The sequence below is a fragment of the Notolepis coatsorum genome, assembly GCF_963971535.1.
Source record: "Notolepis coatsorum genome assembly, chromosome: 12".
Classification (NCBI taxonomy): Eukaryota; Metazoa; Chordata; class Actinopteri; order Aulopiformes; family Paralepididae; genus Notolepis; species Notolepis coatsorum.
In genome coordinates this window covers 65,645,332-65,672,722 of record NC_140176.1, presented here as the reverse complement: position 1 = coordinate 65,672,722, position 27,391 = coordinate 65,645,332, and the positions used below count along the sequence as shown (strand labels likewise).

Genomic DNA, 27,391 nt, shown 5'->3' with positions numbered 1-27,391 from the left:
GAAAGAGAGGAGGAATCAGATTGAGATTAAAAAGATCTGCTCACCGCCCGGCGATCCCATCCATCTTTCTGGCTAATGCACGTTCGCTAGAGGGTAGGATGGACGATTTGAGAGCGAGGGTCCGATTCCAACGAGAAGTGAGAGACTGCAACATCTTGTGCTTTACGGAGACATGGTTGAAGCCAGCGACTTCGGACCACAGCGTCTCTCCCTCGGACTCCTTCACCATCTTCCGAGCGGACCGCACGGAAGCCAGCCTCCGGTAAGAGCATCAGCGGGGGTGTCTGCCTCATTACCAACAACGGTTGGGTTAACCCCAAGGAGATAAAGGTACTCTCCCGTTCATGCTCCCCGGACATGGAACATCTCTCCATTCAATGTCGCCCTTTCCACCTACCCCGAGAGTTTACCACGGTCATCAGCAGTATACATCCCTCCTACCGGTGAGTGCCACCGGTCTACCATCATCCCTGTACCGAAGAAACCCTCCCCAACATGTCTAAATGACTACAGACCGGTGGCACTCACCTCTGTGGCCATGAAATGTTTCGAGAGGCTGGTCAAGGAGCACATTTGTGCCTCCCTCCCCAGTGATATGGACCCTATGCAATTTGCATACAGAACAAACAGGTCCACTGACGACGCGGCCTCCCAGGTACTGCACAGCACCCTCTCTCACCTTGACCGCCAGAAGGGGGGCTATGTGAGACTGTTGTTCATTGACTACAGCTCAGCGTTCAACACCATAGTCCCCACCAGACTGGTGGACAAGCTGATCGAGCTGGGTCTGAGCTCCGCTCTGAGCGCCTGGATATTGGACTTTCTGAGCGAAAGGCCCCAGGCGGTCAGGGTGGGGGGTCAGACCTCCAACACCATCACCCTGAGCATCGGGTCCCCCCAGGGCTGTGTTCTGAGCCCCCTGCTGTACTCACTATACACACACGACTGTGTGGCCAAGTTCAGCTCCAACTCCATAGTGAAGTTTGCGGATGACACAGTGGTGGTGGGGCTGATCTCGGACAACGACGAGAAGGCCTACCGGGAGGAGGTTGTGGTACTGGAACGCTGGTGCCAGGACAAGAGCCTGCTCCTGAACATTGGTAAAACCAAGGAGCTGATCGTGGATTTTAGGAGGAGACAGCAGGATACACACACACCACTGAGGATAAACAGGGCTACCGTGGACAGGGTGAGCAGCTTCAAGTACCTGGGGGTCCACATCTCAGAGGACCTGACATGGACAACACACATAGACTCAGTTGTAAAAAAGGCGAAGCAGCGCCTCTACCACCCCAGACAGTTAAGGAAGTTCAGAGTATCTGGGAAGATACTCCAGTCCTTCTACTCCGGAGCTGTAGAGAGCATCTTGACTGGAAACATCACTGCCTGGTATGGCAACAGCACGGAACAGGACAAGAAGGCCCTACAGAGAGTGGTGCACTCAGCCGAGCGTACCACGGGTATTGCACTACCAACCCTGCAGGTCCTATACAACAAGAGGTGCAAATCCAGAGCCTGCAGGATAATGAAAGACCCTCACCACCCCAACAACAGCCTGTTCATGCTGCTGCGGTCAGGCAGACGCCTGCGAACACCAGTAATGAGGACAGAGAGACTTCGGCTCAGCTTCTTCCCCCAGGCCATCAGAGCCTTGAACACTGAACTCTCCACGCACAAGCACACATGAGCACACACACAACACACACACTGTACACGCTCACACACTAGCAGCCACTTTAACATGAGCACACACACACTCATGCTGCACATGCTCACACTTATGGACACTTTACAGAAGGAAAGGTCACTTTAAGAATAGTATAGTAGAGCTTGAGATTGTATAATATAGCATTGTATAGCAGTGTACATAAAGACCCAGTGCCTCATCCGTAGCTAACAATGTACTTCACTACCACAGGACCTAGCATGTCCTACCATGCTCTGTAAATAACTCATGTACAGATATCGATATGCCCTACTTTGTTTACTTGTTTATTGCACAATGTCGCTCTATTGGTTGGATTCTTATTATATATTATTACTATTGTATTATGCACATCGTTGCGGGCAAGACCCCCCGCATTCCACTGTATACCTGTATGCAGGGACACGGCAAGTGGGGGTGCTGCGGGGGCTGCAGCACCCCCTGCTGGCGGGGAGTGTAACTGCAACTGCAAGGTTGTTTGGGCTTTTATTCCATTGTAATACCGAGGCTACTCAATGTCACAGAGCGGAGCGGCACTGCAGATTTACCCTACTCTTGGAATTCATTGCCAGATCCTCATAGGGGCGCTGTCTCGATAATGCAGTGTTATTAAAGCAGCGTGAAACATGCGTTGGGTTAAGAATAGACGCGGCCTGGAAGCGTCAACGCAGAACTGTAAATCCGTTGGTAAAAACGGCCTGGAATCGTTTTTGGGACGCTGAATTCGCAGTAAAGGAATATCTGCGGTTTCCCTGGCGGATGGCAAACAAGCCAGCAGAACTATCTGAGCCCCCGGGAGGGTGGTCGAAGACCTTTTGCATGTCGGCGATGTATGCGGGGAACGAATTGCAGAGGGAGGACTGACTGAAGTGGAGAGCTGTTGCCCATTCTAACGCAGGACCCTTGAGCAGACCCGACACTGCCGACAGGTAAGCGATTTTAGATGTATCACTTTGGAAGGTGTGCGGCTGTTGTCCGAATAATAGTGAACATTGAAAAATAAAGGCACGACATTTAGAGACGTCCCTGTCGTAGCATTCTGGTGCGGGGACATGGGGCTCTCTGTACGGGGGCGCGACAGGTGGGGTAGGCTGGGCAGAGATGTATGCATCAAAACGGTTACATTGTTTGTCTCGCACGCTCCGCAGAGCTGAGCGTGAGAGCGCGGAGTTGGGCAGTGGTCTCCTCTAGTGAACGAGAGTGTTGGTTTAACAGAGTGGTAAACCTATGACGTTATTATTATATCACTTATCTCAGCACCCCCAATGCTGACTGACTTCCTGCGGCCCTGCCTGTATGCCGTGACAAATAAAACTCTTGTATCTTGTATCTTGTATCTTGAGAGGATTCTCCAGCGCTGCAGCTGGACCCTACTCGAGTAAGGTGTGGTGATGAAAGGTGTGCGCTGCTCACTGGTTGTTTTTGAATGTACAAAGTCGGGCTGGAAATTCCACCGCTCGGTTTGACACAGGGCGGTTAAGTTCATTGCAGTATATTTGCAATACTCGTGGAGTGATCGTCTACAGATAAAAGTATCACAATGAGCAAAATTTCGAAAATGTTCAAGGGGAGCTCGAGCTCGCCGTCGAGTTCTTCCAAATCGTCGTCGAGTTCTTCCAAATCGTCGTCGAGTTCTTCCAAACCGTCGTCGAGTTCTTCCAAATCGAAACACCGCTCGCGGACAGGACCCTCTCCACAGGAGGCTATTCACAAACTTCGAGAGACCGAGGAAATGTTGAGCAAAAAACAAGAATACTTGGAGAAGAAAATAGAGCAAGAAATAATGATAGCCAAGAAGAATGGCATCAAAAATAAACGGGGTATGTACTGCATCAACCCAGTGGCTCTCTGCATTAATCTCTCATGCACCTGACCTGAGTCTTAGGTAGGTTACTGGAGTTGTAATAATTTTCCAACTATATAGGGAATATATATATATATATATATATATATATATATATATATATATATATATATATATATATATATATATATATATATATATATTGTGAAAGGTGTGTGAATATGCTACCAGTTTTAAAGCCAGTCAAGTAATGGCTCCCTGCTACAACTCTGTTGATTGATTGATTGAAAATTGTATTAACAGATTGCAGAATGGGTACAGTACAGTACAGTACAGCTCAATACACAGTAATTGTTAAGGGGATGCTGCAGACCAGAGAAAGACATTCGTCTTGTTTACATCAGGGTTCCCCATGTTCAATTCATCTTAACATAATGACATACACATGACATAGTACTACTACTGCTACATCTAGACATTTATGACATACCAGATTTACAAATACACAGTACTGTTTGTGATACAAAAAGAGTCTGAAGAAACTGAACATTGGAGGAGGTTGGGTAGGTTGGGTGGGGGGGGGGGGGGAACTACATTGGAGGGGGGGGGGTAACTGTACATTGGAGGGGGTTGGGTTAGGACATTTACTGTACATTGGAGGGGGTTAGGACATTTACAGGGGCCAGTTTATCAAGTTCAAGTCTCCTTTATTGCCACACAACCAGGTTGGTGGTATTCTTGATCGGTACAGAGTGGATACATAATACAGTACAACATGACACAATAAATACATAAATACAGCACAGCACGACACAGCACAACATAAACACACAGAAGAATCTAGTCCATCGGTCAGGAGCTTGGTTAGTGTGAGAGGGGGGCCAAGGGAGTTCAGGGTCCGAATGGCGGTAGGGAAGAAGCTGTCCTTGAAGCGGGTGGTTTTTGAAAAGATGGACTTAAAGCGCCTACCTGAGGGCAGGGGCTGAAACAGGGGGTGTGCTGGGTGTGAGGGGTCCTTACCTTAGCAATACAATTTTTCTGGCGCGGGTGGTTGTGCGGGAGGTGAAGATGGAGTCCAGGGAAGGAAGGTCACATCCTATGATTTTGGAGGCCTTATTAATGATGCGCTGAAGTTTTTGAATGGAGAGTTTTTGTGCGGAACCGTACCAGACTGTGATTGAAGAGGTGAGTATGCTTTGTATGATGGCGGTATATAATTGGACCAGCAGGTGGCGTTTGACCCTTGACGCCTTGGGACCTTCGGCTACTGCATTCATTTCCTATTGAATCATCATCACTGTAAACCTATGAATAAACGTCATTATATAATGTGAAGCTCCTGTGCTTGTCATTTGTCAGGGAACGCCCAGCCCAGGACAATGACAGTCAATGAGGGTGACGCTGCTGTAGTGATATGCAGTAGGGAGGGACTATACAATGCCGGTGCGCGACACGGACGATATATATGGGTGGCTATGGGTGCACCAGTATCTATGTAAGCGGCTATGTCAAACTGAGTAAACTTGAGTCCAGACTCCAGTCTACGTGTCTTCATTGTCTCGATAACACTTCATGGTGACAGCGGTAACAGTAGTGGATTGCCTACAAAGCACGACGGGAGATTTAATGTCAACACATGCCAACACCCCAAAACAAAGAAGATCTGCATAGATTCATGGGAATGCTAACATACCTGTCCCCCTACATACCAACGTTTGCAGATAAGGCTCGCACCTTGAGGGGGCTGCTAAAAAACTAAGCGCCATGGATATGGGACACTGACCACCAGAAATGCTTCGAGGACCTGAAGTCAACAGTCACCGAGCATGTGTGTCTGAAGTACTATGATGACCCAAACACACCTTTAACCCTTGAAGTGGATGCGTCACATAAAGGATTGGGCATTGCTTTGGTGCAGAACAACAGACTCATGCCATGTTGCTTTTGGCTCAAAAACACTGACTGACTGCCAGTCAAGAAGATACAGCAACATAGAGCGAGAGATGCTAGCCATCGTATTATGGGATGCAGTGATACCACACTTACCTGTATGGGAAATAATTTCTTGTGGTAACAGACCACTCGTCACCATATGTGCAAAACCGCTGCATGCTGCACCACCATGACTCCAGCGCATGCTGATAAAGACGCAAGGGTACAATTATGAAGTCATGTCCCGAACCGGTACTCAAATCGTCCTGGCAGACACCCTCAGACGGGTTTCCAAACCCAGAAAACCATGGGGACATAGAGCAAGATGAGTGCATCGATGGAGTTGATAGAGATTGAGGATCCAAAGCAACATACCATTGCAATAATAAACTTCTCCCCTGATAAACAGGACGCTCTCCGTACCGAAACTGTCAAGCATGTTCTTTAAAAAAAAAAAAAAAAACGTTACCATATAAAGATACACTTTAACATTAAATTTAAACATTAGTCCACAATTCAAAGTAACAAGATGACAAAATACCAATTAATACCCATGAATGAATACATTACGTTCCTCCTAATAAACAATTTAAATCGAAGTTTAAAAAAGAAAAAAAGGAGCTCAAACGCTCATTTGATCCGGTACATAAAGACACTTAATTATTCCAAATAAATTACCTTGTTCGCAACAAACGCACACTCGACGCCATCATAATCATCATAAAAATCTAAAGAGACATTTATTGATGACTTGCTCTGTTGAAAAAAAATAAAAAATACCAAGCAATCTAGCGACGTGTTATGAATCAAGGGATAATAATAATAATACAAAAAAAAAAAACTATTCAAACTGTGCCAGTTGGCCCTATAACCTAATACAGCCTCCCAATCAGCGACATGCATCGCCATTGAGTGCACAGTACAACTTATTTACATACACAGACACCAAAACAACAAAACTTCCCAGCCAGCCAGCATAGATGTGCTTCTTGATGAGCACGACAAAAAACATCATCACAAGTGACGTCAGGAGCAACAGCTAGTTCTCCACCACCAGGACTGTTGTGGACTGTTCCCAGAGGCTCAGCTGTTCCCAGAGCTTTAGGGACTCATGTGGACTGTTCCCAGAGCTGTTGACTGTTGTGGACTGTTCCCAGAGCTGTAGACTCATGTTGACTGTTGTGGACTGTTCCCAGAGCTGTAGACTCATGTTGACTGTTGTGGACTGTTCCCAGAGCTGTAGACTCATGTTGACTGTTCCCAGAGCTGTTCCCAGAGTTGTAGACTCATGTTGACTGTTGTGGACTGTTCCCAGAGCTGTAGACTCATGTTGACTGTTGTGGACTGTTCCCAGAGCTGTAGACTCATGTTGACTGTTCCCAGAGCTGTTCCCAGAGCTGTAGACTCATGTTGACTGTTGTGGACTGTTCCCAGAGCTGTAGACTCATGTTGACTGTTGTGGACTGTTCCCAGAGCTGTAGACTCATGTTGACTGTTCCCAGAGCTGTTCCCAGAGCTGTAGACTCATGTTGTTGACTGTTCCCAGAGCTGTTCCCAGAGCTGTAGGGACTCAGGTTGAAAGCAGAAATAATGGATATAGTGTCCCCAGATTTAAATTAGTATACGCCCTTGGCAGCTACAGTTCCCTTGTCAGATTATATTGTTATCTGATTTTGGGTTTTGCCAGTATCACTAGATGTCACACAGCAAGTAGAAGTAAGTATTCTCTCTACTGGATTGGCTAGAAAAGCGTTTTACTTAAGAGAGATTCTTAGCTGCGACCAGCAGTAAGTTGGTCTGTCCGTTGCCTCGTGTGATGTCATGATCAGTTAGTGTAAGTTGGTCTGTCCGTTGTGTGCTGTTGTGATGTCATGACAGTTAGTGTAAGTTGGTCTGTCCGTTGTCTTGTGTTATGTGCTTTTGTGATGTCATGACAGTAGGGCTGCACGATTTTGGGAAATAATTTTTTATTTTTTTTTTATATATTTTTTTTATTATTGCAAAACAAAAATTATTAAAAGTCAGTACTCAACACACAATGCATAATGAAACTTTCAGTAAAGGTGGTTAAAATACATGCAAGTACAGAAACAAGATAAAACAAAAATAGTCTATAATAACATTTTAACCGTATACAGTGTATATCCAGCGAAATTACAATTATATAAATGTTAGTATATAATATACCCCTAATACCTATTTTCTAAAACCCTACACACATATGCTCCAGCTCGAACCCCCCCCTCCCGGACCCCCTCTTGGATAGTACCTCCATTATCCCTCACTCCTAACCAGACACTACCATTATAAGCTAGCTTTTATTCTCTCCACCACTTCTAACCACATTGACATTTTGGATTCATTGAGACCCAGAATTCTTGCTGTAGATATTTCTTGATATATCACATCGAGATATGTAAGAAACCACACTTTTCGGCAAATTTTTTCCGGTTGAAACCAACGTGATGCGATCAGTTTTTTAGCTACTGTGATACCCGATAAAACCAATCTCTTTAGTTGTGGATTCACTGCAAACTCAAAAACATCATTCAATAGTAATACCGAGGGGTGTACAGGTATATTCCAAGATACGAGTATTGATAATTGTTGGGACACATCTTTCCAGAATGCCTTAACTGGTGGGCAGTCCCAATACATGTGCATAAATGTTCCTTCGTCCCCATTTGTACATTGGGAGCATTTGGAGTCTTGTTTAAGCCCCATTTTGCACAGCCTTATAGGAGTCAAGTATGTCCTGTGAATATAGTTCAGATTGATTTGTTGATGATCCGGGTTCCTTGATGTAAGTCGGACATTTGCCCAGGCTCCTTGCCAATCAAAGTCATTTTCCAGGTCTGGTATATCCCTCCTCCAGACAGTGTCTAGTTGAAGGGTTTCATACGAGGACGTTAGTAATTGATAATAAAAACCTGATACAAAACCTCCCAATGTTTCTCTTTCATAGAAAAATGTGTGGTATCTGTGGTGTTCAATTGTTATGAGTAATGGAACACCGTGAGACCTCAGACAAAGTCGTAACTGTATGTAAAAAAGCCATGTGGACTCGGTGAGGTTAAACTTTGTGCATATTTCGACATAACTACAGAGGCCCTGGTTATTAAAAATATCCCCTAATGAGTGTATGCCTTGCTCTTCCCATATAGGGAATCTTATAGGGCGTTTTCCCATTAAGAGTGCATTGTTATTGAATATGGGAGTGTGATTATGCCATTCTTGAGGGTTAGGATATTTCTTTTGTGTTTCCCGCCATGTTCTGATTGCATGGGTAATTATTGGGCCAAATTCTCGCTCACAATGCTTGATTGAAAGTTTAGTGTGTGCTATGTCTTTCAGTCTCTGTGGGGCTACTATGTTTTCTTCTAATTCTCTCCAAGATACCAAAGCCTGGGGGTCAAACCATATCTTCAATGGTCTTAATGTGAAAGCCTTAAAATATTGTAAAAAATCTGGAACTGCCATGCCACCGTCTGCTTTATTTCTCTGTGCGGTGGATCTTTTTATGCGAGGTGGTTTGTTATTCCAAATAAATTTGTATGTGGAGGTTTGTAATCTTTTCCAGTAGCCCTCTGGAGGAGGTAACGGAAGCATTGAGCTGAAGAAATTGATTCTTGGTAATACATCCATCTTAACTATTGATACCCTTGCCTGTACTGAGTTTTTAAGTTTTGCCCACCTGTCCAGGTCGTCTTTGATTTTGTTCTGTATTTTTGTGTAATTGTGCTTCACCGTTTGTCTTATGGTGGGAAATATTTCCACACCCAAGCATCTAAAATGTTTGACCATGGGTATCGCACCTGGGAGGGTTGTGTCTTTTTTTGCACTGATGTTAAGAGGAAGAAAAGCCGACTTAGGCCAATTTATTTTAAATCCCGATAAATCACCAAAGTTCTCTTATCAACTTGAGTATATGCGGCAATGTGTTGTTGGGGTTTTGCATGAACAATATTACGTCGTCCGCATATAAACAAATTTTATGTTGTGTGCCCAGTCATCTCCGATATCTTTCCGGTATCACGCTCAGCCAGACAGGGTTGCCCTCTTAGTCCCGGACTATTCGATCTATCATTAGAACCTTTAGCACAATTTATAAGACAATCCCAACACATAGAACCAATAGTAATTTGGGAAATAATCTAATTGCGATTTTTCTGACAGATATTGCGATTGCGATTAAATTTGCGATTATAATATATATTTTTTAAAGCAGCCCCGCAGAGGTTTATTGTAAAATGCGGCTTGCATCTGGCCTACGCGTGGGTCTTTTCAGGACACAGAGCCTGAAAATGTTTCTTTTTACCTGGGAATCGATACCTGTAACGTTCGGGAGACTATCCTCCTTAGGATAGTATCCTACTGTCTACCTGGGTCACTCCTGTTGTTATGGGTTCACCTTGTATGTCACCACTGATTGCTGTCATCACTAATTGTCTGTCACACCTGGGTGCTGTCATTGGTTGACAGACTGCTGTCACTCATCGACAGCGTGGAATGTTTAGTATGTGCCTATTTAACGTTTGCTCTATCCTTTGTCCTGACCTAAAGGCTTTATCACTGTACTTGCATTATACTCTTATCCCTGATAATAAACAGTACAGCTGTTTTGGAAGAGTAAACATATCTCTGTCTCGTTCTTCTTCGACAACTTGGAAGTCACTTACCCCGTTCAGATACCGGTACCCAACGGTACTTTTTTTTTGTACTTTACTCTCCCTCTCTGAAGTCTAAACTTCACAACACACAATCTAAAACCCCTTATCTCCCTCTCCCAAACCGATAATTTTTTTGTATCTACTTTTTTTTTTTTTCCCCATTTTCTATTTTTTCTCCCATCCCAATTTCGTATTGTCCAATTCTACCATCCCCTGTCTCGACCGCTGTTAGGCCATGCCTCCCACAAGCCGGCTGCAATGTGGACGAAGCCTTACATCACGTGTCTCCTCCGGTACTCGAGGAAGCAGCCGTCGCATTTTTTCACCTGCACAGCGCGATCTCTCAGCGGCGGGGGTCTGCGTGGGAGGGACACGCCGCCCCGTCACTTCCTGATTCTGCTGCGCAGGCGCACAAACCGATCTGTAGGAGTCGCTGTCCACAACGTCCGATCCCCACCCATCAGCTTCCCACCCCCTAATACTGCCAATTGTATTAGTATGAACGACCAGCCAAGCTGATAGCAATGCGGAGAGCTGGGCTCGAACCCAGCGTCTCCTGCATTGGTGGCGAGCGCCTTGCCCACTACACCACCTAGCCGCCCCTCCCAAACCGATCTTGTATCTCAATGGGACTTCCTGGTTAAAAAAAAAAAAAAAATTAAAAAAAAAATTTAAATTGCGATTTTTTTTCTTTTTCGATTTGATAATTGCATCATTCCAAATCGCGATTTCGATTTAAAATCAATTAATTGTGCAGCCCTACATGACGGTTAGTGTAAGTTGTCCGTTGTGTGCTGTTGTGATGTCATGATAGTTAGTGTAAGTTGTCCGTTGTGTGCTGTTGTGACGTCATGATAGTTAGTGTAAGTTGTCCGTTGTGTGCTGTTGTGATGTCATCATGATAGTTAGTGTAAGTTGTCCGTTGTCTCGTGTTGTGTGCTGCTGTGATGTCATGATAGTTAGTGTAAGTTGTCCGTTGTCTCATGTTGTGTGCTGTTGTGATGTCATGACAGTTAGTGTAAGTTGTCCGTTGTCTCGTGTTGGGATGTCGTGACTGACTGTTGGGCATGTCAGTTATGTGGAGGGATGCTACTCCCCCGTCATGTCGAGTCACTAAACCCAGACCATAGCTGAGATGAAACATGAATGATGAATAGGGTGTTTTCTAAACGGATGTCACGGCACAGAGGCCGGGCAAGAAACGAAGAGAGACACCTGGACGATTGGGAGCTGCCACACTGAAGGTCTGCAGTCTGGTTCGGGGGATGGAGAGCTGACCAGTGTCTGTGGATCGCAGGGACCATGGCTGAGTGTAGGGGTGGAGGAGGTCAGTGAGGTACTGAGGTGCCAGAGCGTGGAGGGATTTGTAGGTGAGCAGGAGGGTTTTGTAGGTGATGCAGGATTTGATGGGGAGCCAGTGGAAGTGGATGAGGGTGGGGGTGATCTGCTGCCAGGGTTTGGTGCGGGTGAGAACCCTGGCAGCTGAGTTTTGAACATACTGGAGCCTGTCCAGGGTTTTGCTTGGAACCCCAGACAGGACCCAGTTGCAGTAGTCCAGGCGGGAGGTGACGAAGGTATGGATGAGAGTCTCAGCTGTGGAGTCGGAAAGTGATGGTCGGAGTCTGGAGATGTTTCTGAGGTGGAAGAAGGCGGATTTGGAACTGACATGGGCTTGATAAGAAAGGGTGGAGTCCAGGATAACGTCCAGGTTGCGGACCTTTGGGGAAGGGCAGATGGAGCAGCTGTCTATAACCAGGGTGAGATCTCCAACCTTTCGGAGGAGGACCTTGGGTGCCACAACCATGAGCTCAGTTTTATTGTTGTTCAGTTTGAGAAGGTTAGATGACATCCAGGTTTTTATTTCGTGGAGGCAGTTGTGGTGTGAAGAGTCTGTTCTCTTCCTCAGAACCAGAAGGTCCTGACACCCTTAGAGTCACTTCCTAGTGAGGGCGGTGTTTGTCGTGTCCACATGTATACAGATGTTTTTCAAAAAATGCGTTTTGACCTCCCGCCCGCACAAAAACGAGTTTTGCGTCACTGAAAAGTAAGCTTTTTTGATAACGCCTTCCAGGGTGGACGTTCTTCATTCTGTGTTCATGTCTGCTCCTGTATACTGTACATGAGGACGGGTGGAAGGGAGCTTTTGGAAAACGTTAACATCACGATCAACGGCCCTGTCCACACGTATATGGATATTGTTTTAAAATACAGTATTTTGGAGAGCTGGAGAGCTCAGTATCATGGAGAGCTTCCTGCAATGTGCCATCAGGTCTGTTGAGAGATTTTATAAAACACCCTTGGTGTGGACAGGATTTTCTTTGAAAATGGCGGGGTGACATTCTTTTTTTGTCCATGTACATGTGGACAGCATCATATCATGATGAAGTTGTTGTGTACAATTCTGTCATCTAGAGATGAATGATAACCACATTATTATTGTGGCATCTACTACGCCCCAACACTCTGGAACACTCTCCCGCAGGTCAATAGGACAGCAAACTCGGTTGACACTTCTATAAAACAGATCAAAACGTACCTTTTTAAACTAGCTTTTAATTGAATTCATATCTTTATTGTCTTATTTAATATGGATAACATTTGAAGACATGATTACTGTACTGTAAAGAGGCTATTGTATATGTAATGTTGCTTGGGGATGTGTGGGCCCCTTTGGACTGGTCAGTTTTTCAGGTGTTTCGCGCATTGGTCTTGTTCTTCATCTTTCAGCTGCTCGGCTCCCAGACTCCGGAACTCCCTGCCCCCCACTGACATATCCGACAGTCTGACTCACTATCATCATTCAAATCACAACTGAAAACGCATCTGTTCAAACTCGCATATTCACTATAACCTCTGTCACTGTCCTATACCCCCTGCTGTTTGTTATTTTAACTTCACTGTTTTTATACTTCCTGTTTATTTTTAACCTTGACTTTTAACTGCCTTGCTGTGTTTTTTTCTATGATCTGTAAGGTGACCTTGGGTGCTGTGAAAGGCGCCACCAAATAAAATGTATTATTATTATTACGTGTCATTCCTCCGTGGAATTTGGGGGTCGGAGCGTGGGGTTCGCTGGTTTCCTCGTGGTGGCGGGGTCGCCAGGACCAGGGGAAATGGGGCGGCCCGCAGGGGTGGCACTCCCGTCGCCATGCATGGCGGTGTGAGTGGCATGCGGGCTGTTTGTGTTTTCCTTCGATCATGACGTGCTTTATCAGGGGGTGTGTCTTGGATGTGGATGTGGTAGGGATTGATGTGTGGGGTGTTTGGGGGACTGGCTGTTCCGGGGGGGTTCACATGCCTTCGAGTAACACTGTACTTATTGTACTTATTTTATGCCTATTCTTCTGTCTGCACTTTATGCATTGCTTTTATTCTGTATGCTAATTGTATGCCTGTTATTTGCTGTGAAGCACTTTGAGCTGCAATCCATGTATGAAAGGTGCTATATAAATAAAGTTATTATTTGTATTATTATCATAATAACTTTATTTGTATAGCACTTTTCATACAGAATCAACCAAACCGAAAAGGCAGAGTAGAGTAGAGTAGAGTCGAGTAGGTACTATGCAGTGGAAAAGCGGCAAAAGAAGTGATTCACCAAGGATGGACAGAGCACATCAAAGACTTGCCGAAGGACCTGCATGCTTACTGGTCCTTCAGCGATGAGCTCGCAATGGAATCAGGAGTCATATTCAAAGGCAGACAGGTACTCATTCCAGACTCCATGACTGATGACATACTGAAACGGTTACATGTGGGCCACCAAGGGATTGAGAAAACGTGTCGCCTTGCAAGAGAAAGTGTCTATTGGATCAAAATGAATGACTGTCTGTCTGTCTACATCAAAAGAGTGTGCAGATCCTGCAGAGTGTGTGTGGAACATCAAGATTCAAACTCAAAATAACCTCTCCACCCACACAACATACCATCAAAACCATGGCGGTCTATCGCTTCTGACCTATTCGAGGTCAAAGGTCGCCAGTTCCTTCTGACTGGACAGGTATTACAAATATCCACTGGTGGATGAAATGCCTAATGTGTCTAGCCATGCAGTCACACAAAAGATGCGGATGTACCTGTCGTTGTTCGGCCGAGTGGATGGATGAGATCCTAACAGATAATGGTCCACAGTACACAGGGCAGGCCTTCAAAAGGTTTGTAACAGACTGGGGAGTAAAACACACCACAAGCTCTCCCCATTACCCAAAGAGCAACGGGTTCATTGAAAGGCACGTGAGACACATCAAATCAATTGTGACAAAAACCCTGGAACAAGGAGGCAATCTGCAGATGGCATTACTACAAGTTAGAGCAACGCCCATCGACAGTAAACGTCCATGATCCATCACCAGCAGAGTTGATATTTGGGAGACCTGTCATCACCCTGCTGCCAAGTCGGGCAGATCCAGGCAGGGAGGAGCATAGGATTTGCATGGAACAGAACAGCGGACCTAAAAGAGCACGACCGCAGCTGCCGCAGAGAATTACCCCCACTCTGCCCCGGTCAGCATGTGACTGTGATGAACAAGGATAGAGGAACATGGCATCCAGCTATCGTTGTACAAAAATAATATAATAGATTAATAAGGGGGGAAAAAATCCTTTATATTTTGTAGTATACCCACCCACTACATAAGGTCAGAATAACACCATAACACCAGGAGCACAAGTCTAAGTCATCATGGGGACTCTGTTACTTTGTTTTCATTATTGTCTTGAAGGTTGACTTCTAAAAACAAAAAGGGGGGAGTATTTCACTATTTTGTGATATGATTTCAGTTGACTATTGACTATATTTGCACTACTTGGTGATGTGATTTCAGTGGACTATTGACATAGTGTTGTTCTACATATGTTCTGCTAAGGAAGGTTGGCATTCTGGGAAAGTATATATGGGGCAATACAGCTAAACAAGGCGGATGAAGTGATATGCAGTAGGGACTATATAATGCCGGTGAGCGACCAGGGCGATATATATGGTGCACCAGTATGTATGTAAGCGGTTATGTCAAACTGAGTAAACTTGAGTCCAGTGACGTGAAGTGTCTTCATTGTCTCGATAACACTTCACTCTACTCCACCAGCTGCCCTGCAGGCCCTGAAGAGGAAGAAGCGCTGTGAGCAGCAGCTCACCCAGATCGACGGCACCCTCTCCACCATCGAGTTCCAGAGGGAGGCGTTGGAGAATGCCAATACCAACACTGAGGTCCTCAAGACCATGGGCTTCGCTGCCAAGGCCATCAAGGGGGCCCACCAGAACATGTGAGTGTGACTTGGGTTTAAACGGGTGCACAACTAAATCCTCGACAACAGATTTACACTATTTTCAAACTAAAATGGTTGGAAGATAATACATTGGAGTGTTGTGTAAATTCATAAAGACTGGTGGTTGAGTACTTTTTGGATGATGTATCACATTCACATGCCAAGTTATTTGAAATGGTTTGAATTTATACCTGCAAATACACAGGCTTATTTTGCACCATTACTGGCTGTGTTTATATAATTGATTAAGACACTTTCAAAGGGGATTGACGAAAATCTTGCCATCAGGAGATACAGTTGGTATGAATACTTTCTTTGTTAAAGTGGGATGTGAAGCTGTTATTTTTCATTAGTCTACAGGTAAGTCCCAGATTGACACTTTTGACACAACTGTTTTGAAGAACATTCCCCATATTAACTTACCATCTCAATTATATAGTGAAAAGAGGAGGCTTATGATGAGTTGGACCAATAATCTAATGTCTCCTCCCCTCTTCTCTCTCTCTCCCCCTCTCTCAGGGACTTGGACAAGATAGACTCCCTGATGCAGGATATCACAGAACAACAGGAACTTGCCCAGGAGATCTGTGATGCTATCTCCCAACCTTTCGGCGATGCATTTGATGAGGTAGAGACCTTTTATTCACGCATCGGTGTCAAACGGACTGTATGTCCTGTTTCTGCCTTTCTGTCAATCATATTTCCAGATCCAACTGTGGAATATGGCCTTGAGAGTACCATGTGTTATGAACACAACTACACACTATTAAATACCACTGTTCTAAAACTCCATCTTGACTCAGTGGGCTAAGGCACTGTGACGACAGAGGTTCAAATCTGGTTAATGACCATTGTTGCACGTTGTTCTCGTTCCTCACTCTAATGTTTAATAATATTTATTAATGTATATAAATGTGTGCTTTTATTCATTTACTTTATTTTATCTTTTTGTTTTCTTGTTTACTTTTTCTATATTTCTGTCCTATTTATCACAATTAATGACACAATTTTATCCCTCTGGGATAATAAAGATGTTATCATACAATCTCTAATAAAATAAGAAATAGCCTTAAAGGGGCACTTTCTCTTACCCAGAGTGCTATCTATTTATCCAAATAGTTTCGGTGTGCCACAGACCTCTTTTTGATCTTAATGTATATTATGGCGGGTGTGCTTTGGCAGAAAATAGTCCCCAAATGAAACTGATCACAACAAGGTCTGTGGATTATCTTGAGTAACTATGTACATTGCAAACAATGTATTTTTTGACAAACTCCGTCAATACCAGCTCCATTAGAAAATCACACCGAAACTATCTGGATGGATAGATTAGCACTCCGGGAAAAGAGGAAAAACGTGTTTCTTTTTGGTGAACTGCCCCTTTTCTTTTTCTTTTTCTAAACAAAACAAAAAAACAATCCTGTTTGTTTGGTCAGGATGAGCTGTTGGCAGAGCTGGCTGAGCTGGAGCAGGAGGAGATGGAGGAGAAGATGAAGAACATGGGCAGACTGCCCAGTGTGCCCACCTCTAAACTGCCCTCTACTCGGCCCAGTCAGCGTGCGCGTAAGTAGAAGAAAACCCAGTACCTGATGATGATATACCCAATAAATATAATAAAACCCAAACAATGGTTATTACAGCAAATGCATAATGTTCATAATGCTTCCACCTCCTTTCACAGCGTCCAGGAAGAAGATTGAGGACGACGATGACATGCAGATGCTCGCAGCCTGGGCAACTTAACTCACATGATCTTTCACACACTGACAGACACACTGAGACAGACACACGCACTGACTGACAGACAGACACACTGAGACAGACACACGCACTGACAGACAGACAGACACACACACTGACAGACAGACACACTGAGACAGACACACGCACTGACAGACAGACACACGCACTGACAGACAGACACACTGAGAGACACACTGAGACAGACACACGCACTGACAGACAGACACACGCACTGACAGACAGACACACTGAGACAGACACACGCACTGACAGACAGACACACTGAGACAGACACACGCACTGACAGACAGACACACTGAGACAGACACACGCACTGACAGACAGACACACTGAGACAGACACACGCACTGACAGACAGACACACTGAGACAGACACACGCACTGACAGACAGACACACTGAGACAGACACACGCACTGACAGACAGACACACGCACTGACAGACAGACACACTGAGACAGACACACGCACTGACAGACAGACACACGCACTGACAGACAGACAGACAGACACACACACTGAGACAGACACACGCACTGACAGACAGACACACACACTGACAGACAGACAGAGACAGACAGACACACACACTGAGACAGACACACGCACTGACAGACAGACACACACACTGACAGACAGACAGACACACACACTGACAGACAGACACACGCACTGACAGACAGACAGAGACAGACACACACACTGACAGACAGACACACGCACTGACAGACAGACAGACACACACACACAGAGACACACACAGAGACACACACACTGACAGACACACAGAGACAGACACACACTGACAGACACACAGAGACAGACACACACACACACACTGACATACACACACTGACAGACACACAGAGACAGACACAGACAGACACACACACACACACACTGACAGACAGACACACACACACAGAGACAGACACGCACACACTGACAGACAGACACACACACACACACAGACAGACACACGCACACACACACACAGAGACAGACACACAGAGACAGACACACACACTGACACACAGACACGCACGCACACACACAGAGACACACACACTGACAGACAGACACGCACACACACACAGAGACAGACACGCACACACACACACACTGACAGACACACACTGATAGACAGACAGACACACACACAGAGACAGACACACTGACACACAGACACACACACACTGACAGACAGACACGCACACACACAGAGACAGACACACACACGACAGACACAGACACGCACACACAGAGACAGACAGACACACACACACACACACACACACTGACAGACAGACACACACACAGAGACAGACGGACATATTGCACACACACAGAGACACACACACACACACGGACAGGGTATGAAGATTTATTTTTATGCTTTTCTATAAATAAAATATAAAAATGTCTGTTAGGAACGATGAAGCTCTTTGTATTGTTTTCTAGGTAGACTTTTCTTTGTAAACCTATATGCCATTTTTCTAAATATTTGTACATTCAAACTAAGTGAAGGATTATTATCATTATTATTATTGGTTCTTATGTTTAAATGACGTTTCATGTATCTGTAGGCCTACAGGATCGACTGCTTATCATATTGAAAACATTGGAGAGCCTATGACAGTGATTTTTGTAACATGTTTTATTGTACTGTAAATAGATGACAAATGTTTCATAATATAAACAAATAAAACATTCAAAGTACCACTTGTTTAGCTACGTGTTTCAGATGCTGCGGGTGTCTATTTTATATGAACCGGTGGATGGCAGTAATATGCCGTGAAGCGTCTTAATCAGCCGGAAATGGCACAGAAGAAGACTGCTATTTTTGTATTGAAATATCAATAAAATACAACTTATGTCACAGTCATACATTACAGATAATCAACGTAGGGTGAACGTTGTTATATTTATATGAATGTAATTTGATATCCACGTAACAAGAATTATGTTCGCTGCTCTTTGGCTGCTGACGTGCTGTAGTGTACAGTAGACTCCGTATTGTCCCGATCCCGATTGAAGTCACAGAATTGACTGGACCATCCCGTTTTTATCCCAGTTTTTTTTTAACGGTAGTGAATTCGAAACACCAGAGAATGGCCATAAAAAAAGAACATCGCATGTTCATAGGACTATATGGAGAAATGTAACTTTTAAGTATATTTGTTCCCCATCCTTTCCCGTCCCGTCCTGATCACGGGATTGATAGTGAAATTGACTCCCGACCCGCGGGATTCTCTACCAAATGTCAGGCTCTGGGCACGCACAGACATGGATATAAATCCGTTTCACAACAGTTTATAATTGAGATATTACAGTGTTATATCTATGGAGACATATTCTCGAAGTCAACTTCCTGTCTTTTAAGTGCATGTCTATGGCTTGGGGGAAACATGCACTTTTAGAATCACCAGAAAGGCTTTCGAAATAGTGAAATGCCATGTTGGATTGATTGATTGAAAACTTTATTAACAGATTGCAGAATGGGTACTATACAGTACAGCTCAATACACACAATTGTTAAGGGGATGCAGACCAGAGAAAGACTTTCGTCTTGTTTACATCAGGGTCCCCCATTTTCAATTCATCAGGACATATATGACATACATGACGTACAGATAGACAGTACTGCTACATCTATACACGTTATGACATACCAGATTTGCAAATACAGTACTGTTTGTGATGCAAAAAGAGTCTAGAAAAGAGTATACATTTGACGTAAAAACTGTACATTGGGGGAAGTTGGGTAGGTGGGGGGGGGGGGCTGTACATTGGAGGTGGTTCGGTGGGTGGGGTGGGGGTTGGGTAGGAGGGGTGGGTGGGGAACACTGTAGAACTGTACAAGCAAAACTGTACATTTGAATATTGACAACCATACTTGGTAATTTACTGTACATTGGAGGGGGTTGGGTAAGGGTTAGGACATTTACATGGGCCAGTTTCGAATTGCAGTCTCCCGTAGGTGGACTCAATATTTTCAAAACAAATGATATGAAAAGGTTATGAAATTAACAAGAATGTGATCAAATATGTAATAAAAACGGAGCTCAACGCATACATTTGATTGTAGAAATCCGTGTGTTTCCCCAATACCAAGATGGCGGCGGTCTCGTGACGTCAGAGTGTCTTCGAGACACGACATATCGCTGCTCGGGGGCGGGGCATAATGGCACGTCACGCCCCGGTCTCCGCCTGTCTGACTGACTGTCACAGTGTCAACTTCTACCAGGAAATCGCTCTCCGGCGGTTCAGACCGTCAAAGAAACTTAGGTAAAACTTGAGCTACCTTGTGCAAAAAAACTCGAGCATGGAAGCGAATGTACCAGAGCAGACAACAGGTGAGTCTTCTTCAGAAGCAAAAGTGTGTCTCGATCCATGCGTCGGTTAGACACGGCGAACTCCGACGTTTACCGGCTGTTATTATTAGCTGCTTGGCAACTTTAGCCGCCAGTTTGCTCATGTTAGTTTTAACATAACCTCTTACGAGAGTGTGACACGTTTCACATGATAGCGATCGAGTTTCGCTCTCTACTACTACGACATTATGCTTCGAGGAAACGAAAATAACTCCGTATCTTGGAACATTGAGGTCAAGGACTCGCTTTATTACCCCCTTCGTCTTGGGACTGTTAGGTGATGTAACGTTAGCCTAATATAGTAGAGCTGATGTTACTGGATTGTTATTCGGGAACGTCGCCTACTGTGTAAATAATGTATACTAATTTATGCTATAAAAGAGACCCAGCTTTTTGGCGGAAAGTTAGGTAAGTTTAAAGTACCCCCCTAAGTTACAATCACTACCAAATAATTGATAAATAACATTAACCTGGACTCTTTTTGTATCACAAACAGTACTGTATTTGCAAATCTGGTATGTCATAAATGTATAGATGTAGCAGTACTGTCTATCTGTATGTCATGCTATGATGAATTGAAAATGGGGGACCCTGATGTAAACAAGACGAAAGTCTTTCTCTGGTCTGCATCCCCTTAACAATTGTGTGTATTGAGCTGTACTGTACCCATTCTGCAATCTGTTAATAAAGTTTTCAATCAATCAATGAACCTACAATGGCTACAGGAGATGATGTCCCAGATTCTGAAGAGGAGGAAAAGAGGGCAGCCGCGGCAGCCCGGGTGGCCAACCGTCTGTCCGAACTGCGTCTGGTGATGCTGGGCTGGAGGTGGCCAGGAAAGAGCCTGACCGGCAACACCATCCTGGGCAGCGAGGAGTTCCGCTTGGAGCGAGCGGCCGAGTTCTGCGTGAAGAGGCAGACCGAGGTGGACGGTCGCCAGGTGCTGGTGGTGGACACGCCGGGCTGGTTCTCCTCCCAGGACACGCCGTCCTCCTACCAGCAGGAGATGGTGAAAGGGGCTTCCATGTGCCCGCCGGGCCCCCACGCTTTCCTGCTGGTCATCCCCGTGGGCATGTTCTCCGAGGTGGACCGCCTCCGCATCGAGGAGCACCTGGGCCTGTTCGGGGAGCGAGTGTGGAGGCACACAATCGTGGTGTTCACCTGGGCGGAAGTGCTGAGGAACATTTCCATCGAGAGGCACATCCGCCGGGAGGGGAAGGACCTGAAGTGGGTGGTGGAGAAGTGCAAGAGGAGATACTATGTCATCAACAACAACATCTTCGGGAAGCACCCCCAACTGGGGAGGCTGATGGAGAGGGTGGAGAAGATGGTGGCAGAGGAGGGTGGCTTCTACGACCCAGAGGTGGTGGAGGAGAAGAGGCCACTGGACGTGAACCAGAACAAGGCGCCAGTGGAGAACCACGTGGGCCCCGGCCGGGAGCTGGGGGCGCGGCCCAAACAGAACTCTGCCCCGTCGCTGGCCAGGCCCATGGAGGTGGGCGCGTCCTTCAGTGAGTGAAGCGTTTGTCTCGACTTGATGACAAAAGCACAATTTGATTCTCTGAACTTTAAAAAGGGAATATATTTTATGATATGTAATATGTATGATCGTTGCCTTGAACCAATCTGATATGCATGTGTGATTTGGACTGCCACAAGCGAGAAATGTGCACTATGCATCTTGGCATCCTTCCCTGTTTGCCTTATTTTACATCTCTACCCTTTCTTGTTTTGTAAAACCCATAATTTCCTCTCTGGGCACCTGGACTCGGCCAGGAATGCTAACCCAAGAAAAGAAGTACAAAACCTATGACCAAAATGGAGCTAGATATTTCCCTAGGTAACACGCCCTTGTTGCTGTACAGTCATTATGTTCCCTATGCCCATGTGAATACAACTGATAATCTATGGCAAGATTCATATATTAGGCCTATTAACAAGAATCGTTCCAAGTGTTCAATTCAAGATTCACCGGAAACACTTGCTCTAACCACCACTGATGGGCCAGAGAATCCCATCGGTTTGGACTGTTAGCTGCTGTAAGCCTCATCAAAGCCTTGCTCTTATACTGAATGTGCAAACATTGTACAATTTTATTCAAGGTTTTTCTTTTTTATGTGGAGAGAGATTATCTAAACCTGGATATTTAGTAGTGTGTGTGTATAATACAGTCACACTGTTTTGGAAACATTGAATGTCAAAATTGTAATTTGCAACATCAGACTATTTTCACGTTATCCAAAGATTTTTATTTTATTTTTTAACCTATAAGATAAGATAAGATATTCCTTTATTGATCCCCTTGGGGAAATTCAGGAAACTATAAGGGCTTTTTGGACTAAGGGCCTTTGGACTATTCACTTTGAGAGTCTTGTGTTTTTGCTAATAGATCATCAGGAATTCCTTTGGTCCATGGAGTGTGACAGGACAGACTTGTAGTACCGTAAACCATAATTACTATAGTTACTGTTTTCACCTCCGTTTGTCTGTTTGTTTCTTTGACTGTGAACAAGATATCTTGAAAAGTAATGGCTGGATTGCCATGCATTTAGCTGTGCACACTCATGACCCCAATATGAAGAAACCTAATGATGTTATTGAGCCCATGATGGCACCACCACCAGGCCAAACTGGGATAAAAAATATGGCCCGATTGCCATGCAATTTGCTGTGAACATTCATGACCCCAAGTGAAAACCTATTGATTTTGAGGACCCCCAGATATATTTGATGTATGTTAACTAAGTGTGAGTATTGCCATTTTTGATATAGAAAAACATGGATTTCCAGCTTCTGTTGAGACCGGCAATATACAAGTAACTCTTGTTCCTGTCTTCTACCCAGTGCTGTGTGTGAAAGTAACAGTGAAGTGGCGAGATTGTTAAGCCATAGAGGAGGTCTGAACTCTACTGAGTGCATTCTTCTACAGTAGTTTAGTCTGCAACGAGAAAGCACAATGTTTTACTCAAAAAGATGTATTGAATTGTAAACCCACCGTGAACACTCCTGGCTGACACTTGTAGCACAACTGTACTACTTCGCTGTTACCGTTAATGTTCTGTTCAGGGAATTGGTTTGTAAAGATTCCCTGTTATTGTGACCAAGCTGAAGGGGTTTCTGTTGGGCTGTGTGACACTATTGGTGTGTATGGTATAGGGCTGACCTTAGTTTTTTTTTTTTGGAATTCGAAGCTTCGGGGCCGAGATTCGATTTTAATTCGAAGCGTCGAGAAAAAAATAATTAAAACAAATTGTAAAAAAAAATTACATTTTTTTTTATTTTATTTTAATTTTTTTTAATGTTGTGGGACTTGTACAGTACTTTGTCAGTGCTGTAAAGTTTAAACCTTTTTAAATCTTCGACAAACTAAACACTTTGCTTCCATGAAATATTGTAAGCCGTCATTTGAGGCTTCATAAAAGCAGCACAATGAACACAAATCTGTCAGTGCCGAGTCCGACCTCATCTTAAATAACAAACGGCATTGCTTGTTGTAATTAACAAAGAGAGGCAGAGTTGATTTAGCAAATTTTATTTAATTTTTTTACATAATCAAATTTTATTTTCATATTCGAATCCCATGCCCATCGAACGAAGCTTCGAAGTATTTAAGACAGCCCTAGTATGGTATAGGCCTACCTTTTAAAGCACTTGTGCTGTTACTGTTGTTATGTAGTGTACCTGCAAGCAACTACCTTGTACGTTACCTTGTAGTCAAGTCTTTGTTTGTAGTTACAATATATATATATTTTTTGATAAGGCACATGTGTGCTTTTGAAATGTTTTTGGTTTTGTGCATGAATGTGTTTTTATATTATTTCTGAAGCCGTAGCCAACACATACAGTTTGGCCTAAACGGTAACTTTAGGATTTTGGATTCTTAAGCCCTAGTCCCTATCTCCTGTATGCTACTCCAGAGTGCACCCAAAATAGGGTTCATTCAGTGTTTTACTTAAGGGTTTGCCGAGACTTGGGAGTATGGCCCCATTGAAGTCGCATTAGTTTTGGTGGCTGACGAACCAGAGCCGCTGGGTATCCAGCGTGAAGAACGGCATGGATTGTGCTGAGAAAAGACTCATGGCTTAGGACTCCAACATTCTGAAAGAACTCTTTAAAAAGTAACAGCAACAGACCTAAAACAGGATGATTTGGTGATTTATGATGTCTACAAAGATTTATCTGACAATCGTTGAGATGCACTACCCAATGCGGGCAATACGTTACTGACGTAATTTGTTTGTTTGTAATTGAATGCTGAAACTGAATGCTGAAAAACATGCTGAAAGCCAGAAGTGGGCTGCTTTTAAAGGGCGATTCCAGTGTTTGTAAAAAGTTATGTTTTTCCATGTGATGTTCAGATGGTTTAACTGAGGTAAAACTAAAGGCATGCTGTTTGATTCTCTCCAGTCAACACTACCATCACTACACAAACACCAGCAAGGTTTAGTTACCGCTAATGCTAAATGAACGGAAGTCATTGAGGGCAATCTTGGAATTGTGCACGATACTTGGCGATAACTTGAGTAAAAACAACTTAAAGGTGCAGTATGTAGTTTTTGGGGGGGGGGGATACCTTTTCAACCCGGAGTTGTGGAAGAAGTCTATGGTATATGCAAATATACATTACAATAAACTATGCTCAGGGAAAAACTGGGCCCCTGGGATGCTGAAAAGTTAAAATGTCATTGTTGCTGTTTACAACTGCAGGGCCAGAAATGTTGTTTACAAATATATTTACTACTCGAAGAAGCATCTGCTAGGCTTCTGTTTGATTTACAGTGCTTCAAACGGATCTTTCTTAGAATGTATGATAAAATGAGAGACTAATTCAAAGAATTACATTATAGTAGCAGGCTCTGCAAAAACAATTATTTCTCTGAAATAATGCACCTTTTCAACAACATCATAGTTTTAGGCTAAATGAGGATAATTTTACCAAAGGTTTGACACATGTCCCGATTGCCTCCAATGACTGTAATTTATTTAGCCTTAGCAGTGACTGTCGGGCTGATGTCAGTGATGCCAGATACATACCACGTGTTCCTTTTCACCTGATCCTCTGTCTGTTCTCAGGCCAAAGAACAACCGGAACAAAACATAAATAAAACACCAGGAATGACCCTTTAAGGCTACATTTTGTCACCTTAACGAATCTTTCTGTAGAATGTTCAACCTCAGAGCACACAGAGTACCGACATTGCTTGATGCTGACCATTTATGACACTTTATTCTGTGGAAAATCATAGAGGAAAACATTCTTTATATAGATGGTTACGGTTTATTCTACTTTAATTGAACTATCAGTAATAATACATTTTCTAATGGAACTGACAGATGGACATCATTACATTATCAAATAAAATACCATTTTGCTAGTATGCAGTTCTTGATATCTATGACATTCAATACGGAGTACAAGTATTTCACTCAGTACTGGGAATGGGATCGTGATCCTCAGTGCACCTCTAATTCTGTATTGAGTAGAGATGTACTATTTTTTCTATTACGTATATTGAATTAAATGTATATTTTGATTAAAGTCTGCAGCTTGTTTTTTTTTAACCTCTAGTCTAGTGTGTGACTAACAGAATATGTTGTTAAAGGAACACGCCAACAGTATGGGAAATACGCTTGCCTAGCTTAGCACAAATTAATGGAAGCAGATACGGATCAGCTAGCCTAGCTTAAAACTCTGGGAGAGGTGTTTTTGCCCTACAGCTAAGCTATCTGATCCGTATCTGCTTCCATTCATGTGTGCTAAGCTAAGCTAACTTGCAGCTAGATAGCTTGTTCTATCTATCTTCTAAGCGTATTTCCCATAATGTTGGCATGTTCCTTAACCTCTACTTTCCTTCTGTATGGTGCGTCTGAGGAATGTTAAAGACTACTTTATAAATATGAAGAAGGGAGTTACACATCAAAATGACTGCCGGCTAGAGTTGTCAATTTCTTTGTAATTTCTGTCCATAGCTCAACGAAAGGAGACAGCTAATGAAATTAGTCACACGCATTAGAGGTGTAAAGTAAGCGTTTGTAAAGTAAGGGTAGATGTTTTGATACACACCATAAAGCTCTTGTGTCTTGATACCGATACAAGTGTAGGCTGCAGCATGGTCACACACCACTAGATGGCAGTAAGATACCATATTCTGTGATGCAACTGCACAGTCGTTATTAAGCCCCTTGATTCACAGCACCGTGGTGACCTTGAAAACAATGGGCTCATATTAACTTCACCCTGCGTATGTAATGGGGGTGGGTGTCCATCCATCTATCAACAGCAGCCTGCCATCTGATAATTATGTGTATAGGCAAAATGCCCAGTGTTTGTGTCATAGCACACGTTCTCTCTCTGACTCATACCGTCTCCAGTTCCTCATCACTTTACCCTCTCTTTGTCCTTCATTCTTTTGCACCTTGTCTGCCCAATACAGAGATGTTTATTAATAATAACAACAACAACAACAGTGTGGTCCTGCCCTGGCCACTCTGCATGTCTTCTCCCCCCAGTGAGGACTGTTTTCTCACCCTCCCTCCATTGCTGCCTCGTCCCTATCCCTGCTTCATCTTCAGCTTTGAAGCCTGTTTGTTCAGCTCTCTCTCTCTCTCTCTCTCTCTCCTTCTCTCTCCTTCTCTCTCTCTCTCCTTCCCTTTCTGCTGACAGCTGTTTTTCTGCAGAATCTGCAGAGAGGGTGTTTTTAGTTTTTTACCCCACCTGTATTCCAATAAACTCAAAGCTGCTATAACAGATGAGTGGTGGACTCGCCACGCTACGACATGCTGTATTTTTCCACTGCCAGCCGAGCCCCCCTCACAGCATGGCTGTGGATGATGTAAAGAGAGAAATTATGCCTTTGAACTGCGGTGGTCTGGCGGAG

General features: G+C 44.1%; 2 protein-coding genes across 2 annotated transcripts; both read left to right on the top strand.

The window, feature by feature from the left end:
• The first annotated feature begins 3,139 nt into the window (after nt 1–3,139).
• Nucleotides 3,140–17,547, top strand: chmp4c (charged multivesicular body protein 4C). The gene is made up of 5 exons (XM_084326057.1): nt 3,140–3,525; nt 15,196–15,373; nt 15,896–16,004; nt 16,813–16,939; nt 17,058–17,547. The coding sequence occupies exons 1-5, from the start codon at nt 3,246–3,248 to the stop codon at nt 17,117–17,119; spliced, it is 756 nt and encodes a 251-aa protein (XP_084182183.1). The 5' UTR covers nt 3,140–3,245; the 3' UTR covers nt 17,120–17,547.
• A 2,816-nt stretch (nt 17,548–20,363) lies between these two features.
• gimap4 (GTPase IMAP family member 4) lies at nt 20,364–26,014 on the top strand. Its single transcript, XM_084325731.1, has 2 exons — nt 20,364–20,495; nt 21,239–26,014. The coding sequence occupies exons 1-2, from the start codon at nt 20,465–20,467 to the stop codon at nt 22,030–22,032; spliced, it is 825 nt and encodes a 274-aa protein (XP_084181857.1). The 5' UTR covers nt 20,364–20,464; the 3' UTR covers nt 22,033–26,014.
• Nucleotides 26,015–27,391: the final 1,377 nt, after the last annotated feature.